The sequence below is a fragment of the Papio anubis genome, chromosome 3 (assembly GCF_008728515.1).
Source record: "Papio anubis isolate 15944 chromosome 3, Panubis1.0, whole genome shotgun sequence".
Lineage (NCBI taxonomy): Eukaryota > Metazoa > Chordata > Mammalia > Primates > Cercopithecidae > Papio > Papio anubis.
This window is the reverse complement of record NC_044978.1, coordinates 86,328,384-86,347,641: the sequence shown is the minus strand read 5'-3', so window position 1 is coordinate 86,347,641 and position 19,258 is coordinate 86,328,384. Positions and strand designations below refer to the sequence as shown.

The following is a 19,258-nucleotide window of genomic DNA, read 5'->3' as shown; positions in this document are numbered from 1 at the left end:
AAGAGAACCAAGTTAAATAACAGACATAAAACGTTCTCACAAACTACATTTACTGACACTGTCTAAGAGAACACATTAGAAAACTATCATCTATAAATGAATATTATGCACCCAGCACTCCGCTAAGCCTTACAGGAAACTGTAATAGTGCCTGAATTTAAGGAGTCTGCAATCTGGTTGGCATTTGGTGGCTGGCTGGCAATATTGTTCAACAACTACAAATGCTATCAGAGTTTATCTCATAAGAAAATATTTCGAGATAGAAACAAGAATTTAATGAACAGAATAATAAATAAAATGTGTTATATTCATACAATAAAATACTATTCAACAATAAAAAGGAATGAAGTACTGATACATGCTACAACATGGATGAACTTTGAAAACATTATTATGCTAAGTGAAAGAGGCAGTCACAAAGGCCCACATATTGTATGATTCCATTTATATGAGGTACCCAGAACAAGCAAATCCAGAGGGACAGAAAGTAAAGTAGTGGTTCCTAGGGCTGGGGTAAGAATTCAAGGGCGGGAGGAGTGGGCAACGGCAAACGACTGCTAATGGGTGTAACTTTTTGCGGGGGATGAGGAAAATATTCTAAAATTGATTGTGGTGATGGTTTTGTAACTGTAAATATACTAAAAACCATTGAATTATATACTTTAAATTACTGAATTGTACAGTATGTTAATTATATATCAATAAAGTATTTTTTTTAACTAGGTAGAAATGCCTGGGTAGAGGCATTTCTATTCCCCTTACACCCTTTGCTCTTTGCAGGAACCCCTTACCCCTGCAAAGAGCGAAACCAAAACAAGGACGTGTTGACAGCATGAATTACTAGGTAATTGACTCATATGTGTAATTTGGGCTGGAGAGCTAAGGAGGAAAAAGCTGGACAAATCCAAGGGGCAGAGAGGTGCGGGCAGTGTTACAGGGACAGACATCATTCAGCTGTATTTTCAGAGACAAGTGAGAAGTTTATACTTGATTTGCCAAGTAAAACAGACACTTGCTATTCTTGAGCGAATACCTATCTTGGCAAAATCAATATTCTGGGATGATTAATCTAATATTTCTCAATAGAAAAGATTGGAGAATAAAAGAATGAAGCAAGAAATTTGATTAGGCAGCTTTGGCCTCTTTCCTGGCACTCATCTTCTAGGCAAAGATGGAAAGATGGAAATGAGATGGAAGGGGCAAAACCAAGAGAAATGTTAGACAAAAATTTGCAAGACCCAGAACAGACTGAACACAGGAAGATGAAGAAAAGATGTAATAAGCCCAAAGCACCTTAGACAAAGATTGGAAAATGGTGTTACATTAAGAGAAACAATGAAGCTGTTAGAATATAAAGTTTTAAGGGGGAAAGTCAATAGGATATGTTGAGTTCAAGGTGAAACAGAACCATTATGAAAGATAGTCTACAGATTATCTGTAAATAAAAGCCTGGAGCACAGCAGAAACTCCATGATATTGATAACAGTATTCTGGCCTTTTTCCCCCTTTAAAAGACTAGTAAATAATTACCAAAAAAAAAAAAAAAAATCACATAAAAGGGACGGAAGGATTTTTTTAATTTAGCAGTAGTAGTGGTACCTTTGGGTAACATTCTGCCTCATATGGAAATATTTGCTTATAATAACAGAACATTACTGAAAACAACACCTGTGCTTCACCTCCTGGCCTCACCATGTAGTATAGGTCAAGGTCATAGTCTCGATGGCTGGTTAGTACTACATAGAGCAAATGATACATCTACTAGACATAGAGCAAATTATAATCCTACTAGACAATATAATATCTACTCTAATGATTACTAATCATTACTAATTACATTAGTAATTACATTATGATTGCTAATCATAATGCAATCATCAGAGTATATATTATAATATATAATAAATATATACTCTGATGATTACAAGGGAGTGGGAAAGAGGAAATCTACATAAGATCTGAGTAGGTCTAGATGACTGCATTATAACCATTGGAAAAATGACTCCATAAGACACCATTTGGTGACTGTTGATTAGTGGCACTATCCTCATATACAAAACAAAACATAAATAATATATTCACTTTTATAGTACGAGGCTTTCATCTTACTTAACTCTCAGATATGTAACCTAAACAAACAAAACACAAGTTTTTTGCCTAGATAGAAAAAGAAGAAAAGTTCAAATAATAATAAAAATACACCCACAAACATACATACCTAATTTCAAAGGGGATCTTAAATTCCTTGCTGTAGGTCCAGTTATCCAAAGAGATCCATCTGTAGTTAAGGTCATTAAATCTGTAGTATGAATCCTGTTGATACAAGGTAAAAATTATGGTAGATGGTTAAATATGCACAAATAAATCAATAAAACAAACATAAAATAAATTATTAACAACAGCTACTTATCACCTAAAAATTAATGAACTCTTAGGCTAGTAGTACAAAGAGGTAAGATCGTTAATACTGAAAAATGTGAAAGGAAAATTCCAACAAATTACCTGAAATGAATTAATTCTCTGAGATATAAATAATACAGCTTCATTATTAAAGAAAATGGGTGGACATTAAGATTGGCTTCCCCTTGGAGACAGCGTTTCACCATGTTGACCAAGCTGGTCTCAAACTCCTGACCTCAAGTGATCAACCCACCTCAGCCTCCCAAAGTGCTAGGATTACAGGCGTGAGCCATCGCATCCAGCCTACAGTTTACCTTGTGTACTAATCTGTTTCACTCTCTAAATGAGCAAAGTGGGAGATCACTGTCATGACCGAAGTTACATGGCCAAGACAAACTATGGTCTGGGAGTCCCAGGTTCTCCTGTGTGGGCACTTTCCTAGCAGATGCTAAATGATGGGAAAGTCTGGGTCTCATGTTTCTGTGTGGTCCTCACCTCACTTGACTTCTGCTCTTTCTGTTTGCTCTGGGCTTCCGTGCTCTCATTGATATAGCTCTCACTTTTCCATTGGTCCATATCCCATTCTGCCTTGGACACCTTTGCTTCTTGCTGCTCACTGATGAAACAGGAGGTCTGTCCTGGAGATGAGCTTGGTACAGGCCAACTGCACGTGGATCTCAGAGCAGTCCCTCTTCAAGGTCCAGATAACATGAGAAATTAGTCTTCTCACATCAGTGTTGGGGATGAAGGGCCGCAGTTGCTGGTTTAGCTAAATTTCAAACTGATCACCTGGGGATAAGAGCAGTGGGTAACTGAAGCTTTTGGGCTCGGGGGACAGGCCAGTGCCCATGTTGTTGTATTCCCATTGTGTTTCACAGTCTTCTCTAAGTTGAACACAGTGCCAACAGAATCTGCCTCAGGTGGATGGTTGTAGGTTGTGTTTTCAGAGACGGTGCCTTCTGGCATAGTAGTGTTCTCCATAAAAATGCTTTGTTCAGAGGCATTTCTTGCAGTGGCGTTTTTAAAACATTCTGATGGAGCAAATACTTCCAGAAAAAGATTTTCCTGAAGACTTGGGTCTCCTAAAGATGAAAAAGCCCCTTGTGAAGGGGCATTTATGAGGCTCTTCGCTGCAGAGAATGGAGGCGTCTTTGCGAGCAAAGTCTATTGAGAGAACTTTTCTGGAATGTACAATTGGTTTTAACTCAACTTTGCATTTTCTAAAACCAAAATGGGTAAGTCTTTCGATCTGTTTCTGACCTCAGGCAGGGCTTTTGCAGGGGTGGAGGCAGAAGGCACGCCCATGGAGAAGGGTTTCAGCAAAGAGGAGACTGCTGCCTTATGCTCTTGGGTGAATGAGGCTTGATATAGACGGCGTTTCCTGCTAACTTCTCATGCCCCTGTTCTATGTGAGGCCGTTCCAGCTCCCTTGGAGCTGGACTCCAGAGACTTTTTTCTTTGGCAGCGCTCTCTACAAATGCCCAGGCACCCTGTTCCCTCCTGTTGCTCTGCTTTCCCACCTGTTTGAAGTGACTTTTCTGGATGCTCCTTGGGCCCATGAGGATTCTCTTCACTCTCTGCAGGCTTTTGCCTACACTTTGAATCTTAGCCAGGCTGTTTTCCTGTGGTTGGACAATTTCTAATTTCATGAGTTGTTGGATGCAGGCTGAAGAGAGGGACTCTTTGTATGGTTTTTCAGAATACCCATCTTTTACATTTGAAAAAAACAGGTAACCATAAGGTTAGCTGTTGGCAGAGCTAGCTGAGGTTTTATTTTGGACAAAAAAAAAAAAAAAGCAGTTGAATTGTTTTGTAGCCAAAGGCATGGGCATGGGGGGTGCCCAGGTAGTAAACTCCCCTGTGGGTAGACTGAGGGCTAGGGCTGGGCCTCAAGTGGGTCTCCGGTTCCCTGTGCTACTCTTCCGCTCTCCGGGAGAGCCGCAGGAGGGTCAGGCTGTGAGGGGCTGCCGCAGCTGTTCACTTGGGCAGGATGTAAGAGGACTAGGACACCAGCTTCCCATCATGGGTCTTGATCTTCACAAACACAGCCCTGGTGGTGCTGGTGCAGCTGAAGGAGGTGGAGCCCATGCCAGAGCCAAAGCGGGGGCTTGTGAGGCCTCCATAGGCCGAGTTCAGACCACCTGCATAACTGCTGGTGGTCTTCGTATAGATACTCATGTTCTGCATCCCAGACTCCAGCCAGCTCTCCTCGCCCTCCAGCAGCTTCCTGTAGGTGGCTATCTCAATGTCCAGAGCCAGCTTGATGTTCATCAGCTCCTGGTACTCAAGCAGCTTGAGTCCGCTGCAGGGAGACCTCCAGCTCGGACAGTTTGGCATTGGCATCCTTAAGGGCCAGCTCCCCACGCTGCTCAGCATCTGCAATGCGGGCCTCCAGGGAAGCCCTGTGGCCTTTGAGGCCCTCAGTCTCAGCCTGGAGTCGGCTGATGTTCCGGTTCATCTCGGAAATCTCAGTCTCTGTACACCACAGGTCATCCTTGTGCTTCCCAGCCAGCGTCTGCAGCTCCTCATACTTGATCTGGTACATGCTCTCAGCTTGGCCTGGCTGCAGTTGGCGATCTCCTTGTATGGCGCCTTGACCTCAGAAATGATGCTGTTCATGCCCAGGGAGAGACTGTTGTCCATGGATAGCACCACAGATGTGTCCGAGATCTGGGACTGCAGCTCCCAGATCTCCTCTTCATATAGCTGCTTGAGGAAATTGATCTCATCAGGCAGCCCTTCCAGGTGAGACTCCAGCTCTACCTTGTTCATGTAACCTTCATCCACATCCTTTTGATGAGGACAATTTCATTCTCCACCTCTGCACGCTTATTGTTCTCATCCTCATACTTGTTCTTGAAGTCCTCCACCAGCCCCTGCGTGTTGCCAAGCTCCGCCTCCAGCTTCAGCTTCTCCTGGCCCAGAGTCTTCAGCTGCCGCCTAAGGTTGTTGATGTAGCTCTCGAACATGTTGTCCATGTTTCTCTGAGCTGTCTTCTGCTGCTGCAGGAGGCTCCACTTAGTCTCCAGCATCTTGTTCAGCTACTTCAGGAACCATACCTTGTCTATGAAGGAGGCAAACTTGTTGTTGAGGGTCTTGATCTGCTGCTTCTCCTGGGTGTGCATGGCCTGGATGTTGGGGTCCATCTCCAGGTTAAGAGGGCTCAGCAGGCTCTGGTTGACCGTGATGGCGGTGATGCCTCCCATGCCACTGGCCCCACCATAGCCTCCACCCAGGCCACCCCAGAAGCTGCTGCTGCCCACTTGGGAGAAGCTCGAGGAGCTTATGTGGTCACCGGGCCCACTCGTGTAGGAGTGGCTGCTGAAGGCCCGGGGCCCAGAGGTGGACACCTTGTAGGACTTCTGGGTCACCCTGACAGACATGGTGGAGGCAGAAGTGGGGGCAGGAAGGTCAAACCAGATGGAGATCCCAGAAGGAGCAGAGAAGCTGCTTCTTGGTCTTGTCAGTTAACTTTATCACATATCATCTCATGACCGGAGGAATTTACAAGAGGGTATATCCACGTTTCTTGTGATTTATCCACGTTTCTCGTGACCTTCCCTGTGCTGCCTGCAGGGTTATAAGTAGGGTTTGCTTAGTGTAGCAAGTCTGGTGACCTTGCTGTGGCACTTAGATAAGGGTTCAGGAATGCAGTTGCAGAGTATTCAGGGTAAGGGTCAGCTGCACTATGGCAGGGAGGCGGTTCCTGGGGCAGCTTGTCCCTAACAGTAACAACATCGAGTCTACATCTTACAGATTTTTCTATAAGAAATAAGGCAAGACGTAATTTAGTGCGTCATTGATGTCCAGCTGCTCACTCCCAAAGCCTGACAAGTTGATGCCATTGCTGTCTGAGGCCATCTCCGGCTCAATAGTCAGCTCAGTGCTCATGTGCTTTTTCCGGGCTTATAATACCTTCATGAATGCTCCTTCTGGATTCCCTACAGATGCTTCTTCAACTGTCATGTAAGATACAATAAGTCTTCTGAGTTTCTCTTATAGAGTTTAGCTTGTTAATTTCCTTATCCTTTGTTCTCAAACTCAACTTTCTTGTTCTTCCTTGCCCCTAGTTACCGTAAACAGCCTACCCTCTTCCCATCAGCTCTAGTCAATAACTCACATCTGTTCCCTTGGTTACCTGTACCCCATGTTCCCCTGAAACTGCACGTCTCACACGCTCCACCTCTGTCCTCCTCCCCTTCTGTATTCAAAACAATATGTACAAATAGCCAATCGGGTCAGCTCAAATTGTGCGATCCAACCCCAGTCCATGGGGGAGTGGCACAGAGATAGGAACTGCGTTAAGGATAAAAACCCCTGGTCTCCTTTGTTCTCTGTGCTCTTGCGATCTTGAGTGACGCAAGTGGCACCCTTCTGCAGAAGTAAATTGCTTTGCTGAAATAATTAAAAAAAAAAAAAAAAAAGATTGGCTTCCCCTTTTAAAACCAAACACAAAACCACCAAGGTATCGGCAGAGAATGAATGAAAGACTGAATCTATGGTGTGTAGCCAGCAGTCTCTCATTGCCCTGTGGTTCTCACTCTGCTTTTTGCTGCCACTATCCCAGCCGGCCTCCAGGGGGAAAACTTCTCCACTGTCCAAAAGTCAGCACAACTCCCTTCCACTCACTGGATTCATTTAGTATTTCCAGTTATTTTTCACTTTGCTAAGTGAGCACGAAAAGGATCTCTACAGAGAATACACAGGCAGCACAGATACTACAAAACTTATTAACATCAGGTTTCTTATATTATCCTACCTCACAGCAAACTGCCACCCATAGGCCACATGCAGCTCACTACATGTTTCTGTGTGGCTAGCAAGCTAAGTAAGAATGGACATGTGCCCATAAATAAAGTTTTACTAGAGCACAGCCATGCCTTTTCCTTTACATTTTACATATGGCTGCTTTCATGCTATAGTGGCAGAATTGAGTAGACATGATGGAGACCATCTGGCCCTGGAAGTCTAAAATATTTAGTATTTAGCTCTTTACTGAACACATTTGTTAACCCCTGCCCAAGATGACTGGCCTCCTAGATGTTCATAGATGTTGCTCCGTCTCAGGGTCTAGACCCAGGTCTGCCTCTTCATAAATCCTTAGGTCTTTCTTCTCCTATCCCTTTCCACTCTTCTTCCACTTTTTTTTTTTTTTCCTGAGATGGAGTTTTGCTCTTGTTGCCCAGGCTGGAGTGTAATGGCGCAATCCCAGCTCACTGCAACTTCCACCTCCCAGGTTCAAGCGATTCTCCTGCCTCAGCCTCCCTGGTAGCTTGGATTACAGGCATGCATCACTACACCTGGCTAATTTTTTGTGTGTTTTTAGTAGACATGGGTTTTCACCATGTTGGTCAGGCTGGTCTCGAACTCCTGACCTCAGGTGATCTGCCCACCTCAGCCTCCCTAAGTGCTGGGATTACAGACGTGAGCCACCGTATCTGGACTCTTTCCACTCTTTATCTCCCAGAGGAAGACTCAAGACAGGAGGCAGAACAGAAAGTGGCAAACAAATCTTTTCAGTTCATCTATCCATGAACAATATATAGAAGGAAATCGTGCAGGCATGGAGGGGCTTCCCCTCCTTTGTCAGGGACAGATTCAAGTATTTCCTTAAGTACCATAACTCTAAGTGGAGAAGGAAAAGCCAACACTAAGTTCCACACAGGTAAGAGCCGGATGACCACGTTAGGCTGGCAATGGGCCAGTTAGGCAGTTGCCCAGGGCAAAACTGTAAGAGGCACTACATCACTGGGTGTGTATCAAGATCAAGATAGGTATCTGCCAGAAACTGATCCTAACTGGAAGAAATATTTTGATAAGCTACTAGGGGAGAGAGTGACTGACTGACTGATGAGATTTAAAACAACAGTTAATCACCAAACTGGCTTTTAAGGTCTGGTTAATGGTAAGGTTTTGTTCTGTTAAATGCCGTGTGCCAAGCCCAGCCAACTTGCTTTCTTTTCTGCTCTTCTCCCGCACAGGACTCGGCCTCTCCAATGAACAAACATGGAACACATATTTACAGATGCAGGTCTGAAGAGGCACCTAATTATTAGCATGACCATGTCACTCCCCCAAGCCCTATTTATAACTCTACACTGTGGACTTAGTCCAATACAGTTAAAAATATCATGAGAAGGAAGGTGTGAGAGCAATTCAGCCACAACACATCAACACACTAAGCCCAGGCTCTGGCTGATGATCTGGTTGGCAGGGCATAAGTCCCCTTCCCGTCTCCCAGCTCCCTGAAGGAATTTGCAAGTTGGTTCAAGAGCGCAATCTTCCCAGATATATTTTTTCAACACAAACATAATTTATAGGTTAAAATTTTATCTTACTTTAAAGAGGCCTATCTGAAAAAGCTACATAATGTATGATTTCAACTATATGACATTCTGAATGTTAAATAAAAGTTGTAGGAGGCTGTTGTTGACTGAGCTCCTGTACTAGGCCTCAGCAGAGCAGATCAGACCAAAATAGTCACTCATGCTAAGTACCACTTAATCAAAATGAAACTTTAACGAAGCAGGTAGATCCGCAAACAGACCAGTTTTTCCTGAAAACTTGAGATTCCAGTTCACCTGAGTAAGGAAGTTCTCTCTGCATTTTTTTGAAACAGGTTTTGCTCTGCTCTGTCACCCAGGTCAGAGTGCAGTGGCACAACCACGGTTCACTACAGAGTCAACCTCCTGGGCTCAAGCAATCCTCCCAGCTCAGCCTCCTGAGAAGCTGGGGCTACAGGTGTATGCCACCATGCCCAGCTAATTTTTTATTTTTATTTTTTTGTAGACATGGGGATCTTACTATGTTGCCAAGGCTGGTCTCAAAATCCTTAGCTCTAGCAATCCTCCTACCTTGGCCTCCCAAAATGCTGAGATTACAGACGTAAGTCACCACACTGGCCGGTTCCTCCGCTTTTACCCTTTCTAGAAAACTAACCTGAAGTAATCTCATGTTGATCAATCAGTTTTTTTCCTACTGTTCTGTTTATTTGTTCCTTACAACACCCACTATACTTCCATGAAAGTGCTCATTGTATTTTGTAGAATGGATGCTTTCCTGATTCATGAATGACAAATAAAAAACAATTTTATCTTCAACTACATTTGTTGTAATTTTGTCTTTTGACACGGAAAAGAAAAAACTATGGAGACAGTGAAAGGATCAGTGGTTACCATGGGTTAAGTAGAGGAAGGCATGAATAAACAGAGCACAGAGAATGTTTATGGCAGTGAAGTTATTCTTTACAATATTGCAATGGTGAATACAAGTCATTTGTATTACATTTGTATTACATTTGTCCAAACCCACAGCATGTACAACCAAGAATGAACCCTGATGTATAAAGTGTGGACTTGGAGTGATAAAGACGTGTCAAGTCTGTTCATTGATTCTAACAAGTGTACCACTCTGGTGGGGAATGTTGAAGAATGGGATGCTATGCATGCAAGGAGGCAGGAGGTATGTGAGAACCCTCTGTACTTTCTGTTCAATTTTGCCATGAACCTACAAAGTCTGTTCTTCCGGGGGAGTGGGGCGGCAGTGTGAGAGTTGGCTCTGAAGAGTGGTGAGTCAGAAGAGACGTCAGGCAGCAAGCAGCTTGGGCCATGGCCTCTGACCTAGACTTCTCACCTCCAGAGGTGCCCGAGTCCAGTTTCCTGGAAAACCCGCTATGGTATGGACTCTTCCTGGGAGCCATCTTCCAACTCATCTGTGTGCTGGCCCTCATCGTACCCATTCTCAAGTCCCATGAGGCGGATGCTGAACCATCAGAGCTCAGAAGTGCTGAGGTGACAAGGAAGCCCAAGGCTACTGTTCCTTCTGTGAACAACAGGCCCAAGAAAGAGACCAAGAAGAAGCGGTAAAAGAGGAGGCCCAAGGAGCCAGACGGGCAGGGAGAGGGACATGGGGACAGCCCTCCTGGGAATCTATATCCTGTTCTCCCCCTCCATCCCAGGCTTAGCATCTGAGGAAGCTGTGACGCCCTCTGACCTCAGAGATCTAGACAGTCATGACAGTTCCCAGGCTCCAGCTGGGCAGTCCACCACTTCTTCCTCCTTCTGCTTCTGTGATGGTTTAGAGTCAAGGGGACTGAAACACACTGTGACTGTATTAGGAGGTTTGTTCAGAAGTTGGGTCAGCTTACAGAGTCACATTTTCTTACTTAGTCATGTGTCCAGCCTTGAGTCACCCCCTCCTTGTGAGTTTACACTACATTTTGGAGTTATTGTCTAATGCTGAAAAGCACATCCTCTCCCATTATTTGTGCACTACGGATCTCCTGCTAATCAGTCACCTTTTTTTGCTGCTGTGTAGACAGAGCCAGGCCTCACCTGTTTGTTTAGGCCAAGACACCATGGCCATGCAACGTTAGTGATCCCACTAGCTGCAACAGTCAGGCCCAGAAAATGCCTGACATGAGAGCCAGCAGACGGCCCAGGCCAGGGTAGGCAGTGCCTGCTTCTGCTCCATCAGGTGCAGGGGATTTGGCTGAAGGCATGCATAGTTCCTGGGCACAAACTTCCTGAGCTTCTGAAATCGGAGGCTCATCAATTTCAGACCAACCTCTTTTCAACCCTTCAACCCATCATAGCACGCTCAAGGTGTGCCTTTTACTTCCACCTGTACATCCCCCATTCCTTCAATTCTTTCATTCCCTAACCAGTGAGAGTTCCTGGTGGAAGTGTGGTGAATAAACTGACATGCATGCGGAAAAAAAAAAAAATAGTCTATTAAAAATTTTTCTCTTACTAAGAGAAAATACCAAAAAAAAAAAAAGTTATAGAGGTTTAAATTACATTTAAAATTACTATTCCAAATGCTAATCAACCAACTTAATTTGGTTCCAGATTGGTCTGACCCTATTTGATCATACTGAAATTCTGAGCCTTATTTAGAGCAAATAGCAGCTCAGGGTTACCTCTCATGACTAAGGACCCATATCAGTCTGAGTTGTTAAGCAAACCATGAACCCTAAAACAAATAAGAGTATCATTTGTCAATCATTTACTACACATCAGCCTCTAAAGTAGGCACTCATACACTCTTATCTTCATAATAAACATGTACAGTAAATACCATTTAATAGAGGAAGAAACTAAAGCTCCAAAAAGTGAAGTAGCTTTCTTGAGGTCCCACAACTAAGCAGAAGTATGTACACTGAGGAAAGAAGCCAACCTAGTCTAACACCAAGGTCTGAATTCTTTGGACTATACTACAACGCCTCATGTTGCATATACTTACACGTTTATACCAGCTGGTAACTGCAACAACAACAATAATAGTTAAAAGTTACTGCTTGTGACCCTACTGGAGTAGGTACTATTATCATCCCCATTTATCAACAAAGACTATGAGGCCCATACTCAAATGGCTATTAAGTGGTAGAGGACTGACTCAGAACCAGGAAAGATGGCTCCAGGGTCCATATACTTAGTCATTACCTAGTACTACCGTTAACGTCACAACACCATCAACATTTACAACGTCAGTGCTACTTATAAAGCAGCAACTATGAAACAAACATGCCATGTGTGCGCCTCGGCTAGTTATTTATAATTGACACCGTATTTACTCTGTTTACTGTACATCAACAAACCATGTGTCATCAGAGCATGCAAATGACAATATCATCAGTCTCATTTTCTCAGTAAGCTTCTGGACTCCATCATTATGCCTGATTATAGATATAGAGACTACTTAACCAGGTATAGCTTTTCTGCTCCCCAATTCTGCTTCAGACCAATGTCAGACTTGGGATTTCAGGAGCCAAGCAAAATATAACAGTACTGAGAAAAGAAGCACCGGAAAGAGCGAGTCCCCAGCTCGAGCTCAGGGAAGCCACTCCTGGCCTATCTCACAGAGGTCTTTGGGGAAGGGAAGGCACCCAGGAGAACTGGAGGGGAGTCACAGGGTGAAGGAAGCTCCCGGATGAACTTTGTAATATTTTCGACAAGCATGAATCTTCCTGAGCAGAATCCAGGAGCTTGGGGGTGGTGAACAGGAAGTACAGATATGGGTACAGCCAAAGGTGTGAGCAGGTAGGGAGGGGTGAGGCCTGAGAACCATGCTTGCTTTCTCAGCAGGGAGGCTTATAGCCTGGGGCAAGATCTCAGCCCTGCTCACCAGATGCCTGGATATAAACTGATATAAACTCAATGCTGTTGGGGGGGGCACACTAGGAGTAAGACTGGTCTTGCTGGCTTCATGGAAGCTGGGTAAGGCCTGTCTTTTTGTTTTGTTTTGTTTTGTTTTTTGAGACGCAGTCTCGCTCTGTCGCCCGGACTGGAGTGCAGTGGCACGATCTCTGCTCACTGCAAGCTCTGCCTCCCGGGTTCACGCCATTCTCCTGCCTCAGACTCCCAAGTAGCTGGGACTACAGGTGCCCGCCACCACGCCCAGCTAACTTTTTTGTATTTTTAGTAGAGATGGGGTTTCACTGTGTTAGCCAGGATGGTCTCGATCTCCTGACTCGTGATTCACCCGCCTCAGCCTCCCAAAGTGCTGGGATTACAGGCGTGAGCCACCGCACCCAGCCGGGTAAGGCCTGTCAGTGCTGGCTTTTCCCCACTTCCCTAGTGACCTGTGTGATGCAGCAGAGGCAATCATAATCCCCCTGGCAACATAATTCCATTAGCCTGAGAACCCCATAGTGGCCATGGCAGGCCCCACTCAAAAAGAGCCTGAGCTCAGACCCGCCTAACCCTGTCCTCACCTGATGGATTTTCTCTACCAGATCTGGTAGCCAAAGACAAATGACATAAACCCTTGGGACCTCTATGACCCTGCCCATCACCTGAGAAACCCAAGTACTCATCCTGGCCAATGTAGGGCAAGATTATATCCCCCTTCTACTACTGCAGCTAGTGCTTTCTTGAAAGGGCCACCTCCTGGCCAGAGACCAATCAACTCAAACTGATAAAAGAACAACCCTGCTCTAAAGAAGAAAACAAGTAATTCCACTGCCTGCAACATCCTGGTTAACCAGAAGTACTGAGTCTGTTCACATAACAACTTCACTGCTAGCATAACCAGCATGTGAGAAAGCCAGTGCACTAAACGAAGCTACAACCAAGGACTTCCACAGATGTCGCTTCATTCCCCTGCCACCTCCACTGGAGCAGGTGCTGGTATCCATGGCTAGGAGACCTGAACATGGATCACATCACAGGACTCTTTGCAGACAATCCCCAGCATCAGCCTGCAGGCCAGTAGCCCTGCTGGGTGGCTAGACTCGCAGGGCAATAACAATCACTGCAGTCTGGCTCTCAGAAATCCCTGTCCCTAGGGGAAGGGGGAGAGCACTACATCAAGGGATTACCCCATGGGACAAAACAATCTAAACAGCAACTCTTGAGTTCCAAATCTTTCCACTGAAACAGTCTACCCAAATGAGAAGGAACCAGTTAGAGTGACTCTGGTAATATGACAAAACAAGGTTCTATAACACCCCCAAAAGATCACACTAGCTCTCCAGCAATGGATCGAACAAAGAAGAAATCTCTGAACTGCCAAATAAACAATTCAGAAGGTTGATTATCGGGCTACTCAAGCAGGCACCAGAGAAAGGTGAAAACCAACTTAAAGAAATTTAAAAAACAATGCAGGATATTAATGAAAAGGTCTCCAGAGAAACAGATATCACAAAGAAAAAACAATCACAACTTCTGAAAATGAAAGACATACTTAGAGAAATGCAAAATACACTGGAGAGTTTCAACAACAGAACTGAACAAGGGAAGGAAAAAAGATAAATGAAACAAAAACTAGTTTTGTGAAAAGATAAACGAAATTGATAGACCACTAGTGAGATTAATCAAGAAGAGAGAAGATCCAAATAAGCTCAATTAAAAATGAAATGGGAGATATTACAATTGATACCACAGAAATACAAAAGATCATTCAAGGCTACTATGAACATCTTTATGTGCACATACTAGAAAATCTAGAGGAAATGGATAAACACCTGGAAATATACAATCTTTCCAGATTGAAACAGGAAGAAATAGAAACTCTGAGCAGACCAATAACAAGTAGTGAGGTTGAAACAGTAATTTAAAAACTGCTGACCAAAAAAAAAGTCCAGGACCAAATGGATTCACAGTTGAATTCTATCAGATGTTCAAAGAAAGATTGGTACCAATCCTACTGAAAATACTCCAAAAAATAGAGAAAGAGGGAATTCTCCCTAAATAATTATATGAAGCCAGTATTAGCATATACCAAAATGAGAAAAGGACATAACAAACAAAAACTACAGACCAATATCCCTGATGAGCATAGCTGCAAAGAGCCTCAACAAAACACTAGCTAACCAAATCCAACAGGATACCAAAAAGATAGTACACCATGATCAAATGGGTTTCATACCAGGGAGGCAGGTACATATGCAAGTCAATAAATGTGATACATCCACATAAAAAAAGAATTAAAAACAAAAATCATATGATCAACTCAACAAATGCAGAAAAAGTATTTGAGAAAGTCCAGCATCCTTTATGATTAACATCCTCAGCAAAATTGGCATAGAAGGGACATACCTTAAGGAAATAAAAGTCATCTGCAACAAACCGACAGCCAACATTGTACTGACCAGGGAAAAGTTGAAAGTATTCCCCGAGAACTGGAACAAGACAAGGATGCCCACTTTCACCACTTCTCTTTGACATAGTACTGGAAGACCTGGCCAGAGCAATCAGACAACAGACAGAAATAAAGGGCATCCAAATCAGTAAAGAGGAAGTAAAATTGTTGCTGTTCACTGATGATATGATCATATATATAGAAAACCCTAAAGACTCATCCAAAGAGTTCCTTACCTGATAAATAAATTCAGGAAAGTTTTGGAATACCAAATCAATGTACACAAATCAATAGCACTCCTACACACCAACAGCGACCAAGCTGAGAATCAAATCAAGAACTCAACCCGTTTTACAATAGCTGCAAAAAAATAAAATAAAATACTTAGGAATATACCTAACCAAGGACATGAAAGACCTCTACAAGGAAAACTACAAAACACTGCTGAAAGAAGTCATAGATAACACTAACAAATGGAAACACATCCCATGCTCATGAATGAATAAAATCAATATTGTGAAAATGACCATACTGTCATAAGCAATCTATAAATTCAGTACAAGTCCCATCAAAATACCATCATCATTCACAGAACTCACAAAAGCAAACCTAAAATTCATATAAAACTCAAAAAGAGCCCACATAGCCAAAGAAAGACTACACAAAAAGAATAAATCCTGAGGCATCACATTACCTGACTTCAAACTCTACTGTAAGGATATAGTCACAAAAACAGCATGCTACAAGTATAAAACCAGGCACATAGACCAGTGGAACAGAATAGAGAACCCAGAAATAAAGCCAAATACTTACAGCCAACTGATCTTTGACAAAGGAAACCAAAAGATAAAGTAAGGAAAGGACACCCTATTCAACAAATGATGCTGGGATAATTGGCAAGACACATGCAGAAGAATGAAACTGGATCCTCATCTCTCACCTTATATAAATATCAACTCGATAGATCAAAGTCTTAAATCTAAAACCTGAAACCATTTAAAAAAAAATAGAAGATAACATCAGAAAAACTCTTCTAGACACTGGTTTAGGAAAAGACTTCATGACTAAGAACCCAAAAGCAAATGCAACAAAAACAAAGATAAATAGATGGAACCTAACTAACCTAAAAAGCTTCTGCGCAGCAAAAGAAATAATCAGCAGAGTAAACAGACAACACACAGAGTGGGAGAAAATCTTCACAAACTATGCATCCAACAAAGGACTAATACCCAGAATCTACAAGGAACTCCAATAAATTAGCAAGAAAAATCAAATAATCCCATCAAAAAGTGGGCTAAGGACATGAATAGACAATTCTCAAAAGTAGATAGATACACAAGTAGCAGAAAAATAAAAAAATGTTTAACATCACTAACTATCAGGGAAATGGAAATCAAAACCACAATGAGATATCCCTTTATCCTGCAAGAATGGCCATAATTAAAAAATCAAAAAAAAAAAAAAAAAAAAACCAGATGTGGGCACAGATGTGGTTAAAAAAAGGAACACTTTTACACTGCTGGATGGAATGTAAACTAGTACAACTAAGGAAAACAGTTAAGGAGATTCCTTAAAGAACTAAATGTAGAACTACCATTGATCCAGCAATCCCACTATTGGGTACCTACTCAGAGGAAAAGCAGTGATAATATAAAAAAGACACTTGGATACACATGTTTATAGCAGCACAACTTGCAATTGCAAAAATTGTGTTATATGTGGTATATGTTATACATAATACGGAATACTACTCAGCCATAAAAAGGAACAAAATAAAGTGGAGTTGGAGACCACTATTCTAAGTGAAGTAACTCAGGAATGGAAAGCCAAGTATTGTATGTTCTCACTTATAAGTAAGAGCTAAGCTATCAGGATGCAAAAGGCTTAAGAATGATATAGTGGACTCTGGAGACTGGCAGGTAAGGATGGGAAGAGGGTGAGGGATAAAAGACTACATACTGGGTGCACTGTATACTGCTTGGGTGATGGGTGCAACAAAATCTCAGAAATAACCACTGAAGAACTTCATGTTACCAAACAGCACCTCAGCAGGTCACAGTTTTTTTCCTGGTAAAGTGACCCAAACCTTCATTCCTGAAGGGTCTGGGCCATTTGTAGTCCTGCCCAGATTGGGCTGTTGTAGTTTCTCATTGACCTTAATCTCAGGGCATGATAATACAATGAGACACCCCAAGGGATCTCCTGTATTCCATGCATACTCTTCCTTATCTCCACTGTGGAGTAGTAGACTGATTTTGTCTTGATAGTCTGGGTCAATAACCCTAGCCAACACTGTAACTCCCTTCTTATCCTGTTGACTTAAACGTAGGAGGAGCCCGAAGTGTTCAGGTGGTAATCTTAACTTCTAGTTTAATGGAATCATTGTGCCTCCTGGTGGCAGCATTTCTCCCTCTGGAACTGAGACTTCTAGACCAGCAGAATGTAATGTTGCGGGAACAGAAATAAAATTTTGCTAGTGGATCACTAGGGGTGATGGTGAGTGGTTCCACTTCCACTTCCACCCCTTGATTCCTGGACCTATGAATCTTGCCTATGGGAGAAACAGTACCATATATCGAATTCTGATTCAGAGCATACGTGGTCTTCTGGAGAACTTTGCCGCAGCCCTGAAAAGTATCGTCACCTAGTTGGCATTGTAATTGTGACGACAGAAGGCCATTCCACCATTCTATCAATCCAGCTGCTTCAGGATGATAGGAAACATGGTAAGACCAGTGAATTCCATGAGCACAAGCCCACTGCCACACTTCTTTCGTTGTAAAGTGAGGGCCTTGGTCAGAGGCAATGCTGTGTGGATTACCGCGATGGTGGATAAGGCATTCTGTGAGTCCATGAATGGTAGTCTTGGCAGAAGCATTGCGTGCAGGATACGCAAACCCATATCCAGAGTAAGAGTCCATTCCAGTGAGAACAAACCTCTGCCCTTTCCATGATGGAAGTGGTTCAACATAATCAACCTGCCACCAGGTAGCTGGCTGATCACCCCCAGGAATGGTGCCATATCACGGGCTCAGTGTCGGTCTCTGCTGCTGGCAAATTGGACACTCAGCAGTGGCCATAGCCAGGTCAGCCTTGCTGAGTGGAAATCCATGTTGCTGAGCCCAAGCATAACCTCCATCCCTGCCACCATGGCCACTTTGTTCATGGGCCCATTGGGTGATGACAGGGATGGCTGGGGAAAGAGGTTGAGTGGTATCCACAGAATGAGTCATCCTATTCAGTTGAGTATTAAAATCCTCCTCTGCCAAGGTCACCCGTTGGTGAGCACTTACATGGGATACAAATATCTTCATAGTTCTTGACCATTCAGAGAGGTCCATCCACATACCTCTTCCCCAAATTTTGTCACAATTTTCCAATCATGCTTCTTCCAAGTCACTGATCACCCAGCCAAACCATTGGCTATAGCCCATGAATCAACATATAGCTGCACATCTGGCCATTTTTCCTTCCATGTAAAGTGCACAACCAGGTGCACTGCTCGAAGTCCCGCCCACTGGGAAGACTTCCCTTCACCGCTGTCCTTCAGCGATGTCCTAGAAAGGGGCTGTAGTGTTGCAGCTGTCCACTTTCAGGTGGTGCCTCCATATCATGCAGAACCATCTATGAAACAGGCCCTAGTCTTCTCTTCCTCTGTCAACTGATCATAGGGAACTCCCCATGAGGCCACTGGTGCAGGCTGGGGGAGAAAAGACAGGGTGGCAGGAGTGAGCCACTTCTGCCTTCGAGCCACTTTCTCATGTAACTTAATTGTGCCTTCAGGACCTGCTTGAGCCCAATCATGTATATACCACTTCCATTTGATGAGGGAATGCTGCTGTGCACAACCCACTCTATGGCTAGATGGGTCAGAAAGCACCCACTTCATGATAGGCAGTTCAGGTCGCATAGTGACTTGATGACCCATAGTCAAAGGTTCGGTTTCCACCAAAGCCCAGTAACAGGCTAAGAGCTCTCTCTCAAAAGGAGAGTAGTTATCTGCAGAAGATGGCAGAGCCTTGATCCAAAATCCTAGCAGCCTCTGCTATGATTCAACTATGAGGGCCTCCCAGAGGCTCCAAATATCATCTCTATCTGCCACTGAACCTCAAGCACCATTGGATCTGTTAGGTCATATAGCCCAAGTGACAGAGCAGCTTACACAGCAGCCTGGACCTGTTGCAGAACCTTCTTCTGTTCTGGACCCCTCTCAAAACTGGCAGCCTTTTGAGTCACCTGATAAATGGGTCAGAATAACACAACCACATGCAGAATG

At 43.5% G+C, this 19,258-nt stretch overlaps 1 protein-coding gene and 2 pseudogenes across 4 annotated transcripts in view; 1 reads left to right on the top strand and 2 right to left on the bottom strand.

Moving 5' to 3' along the window:
* MANBA (mannosidase beta) overlaps positions 1-19,258 on the bottom strand; it is a 136,853-nt gene that overhangs the window by 100,958 nt on the left and 16,637 nt on the right. For 2 of the 4 annotated variants that reach the window (XM_003899023.3, XM_021938670.2), the window contains exon 2: positions 2,219-2,313. In XM_003899023.3, coding sequence (XP_003899072.1) covers positions 2,219-2,313 — 95 coding nt within the window. Of the gene's footprint in view, positions 1-2,218; positions 2,314-2,895; positions 4,034-10,032; positions 10,222-19,258 lie in introns of those variants that run through there. The other 2 variants (XM_031664402.1, XM_017958892.3) reach the window with 2 other exon arrangements.
* Positions 4,150-7,604, bottom strand: LOC108586029 (annotated as a pseudogene).
* Positions 9,971-10,265, top strand: LOC116274162 (annotated as a pseudogene).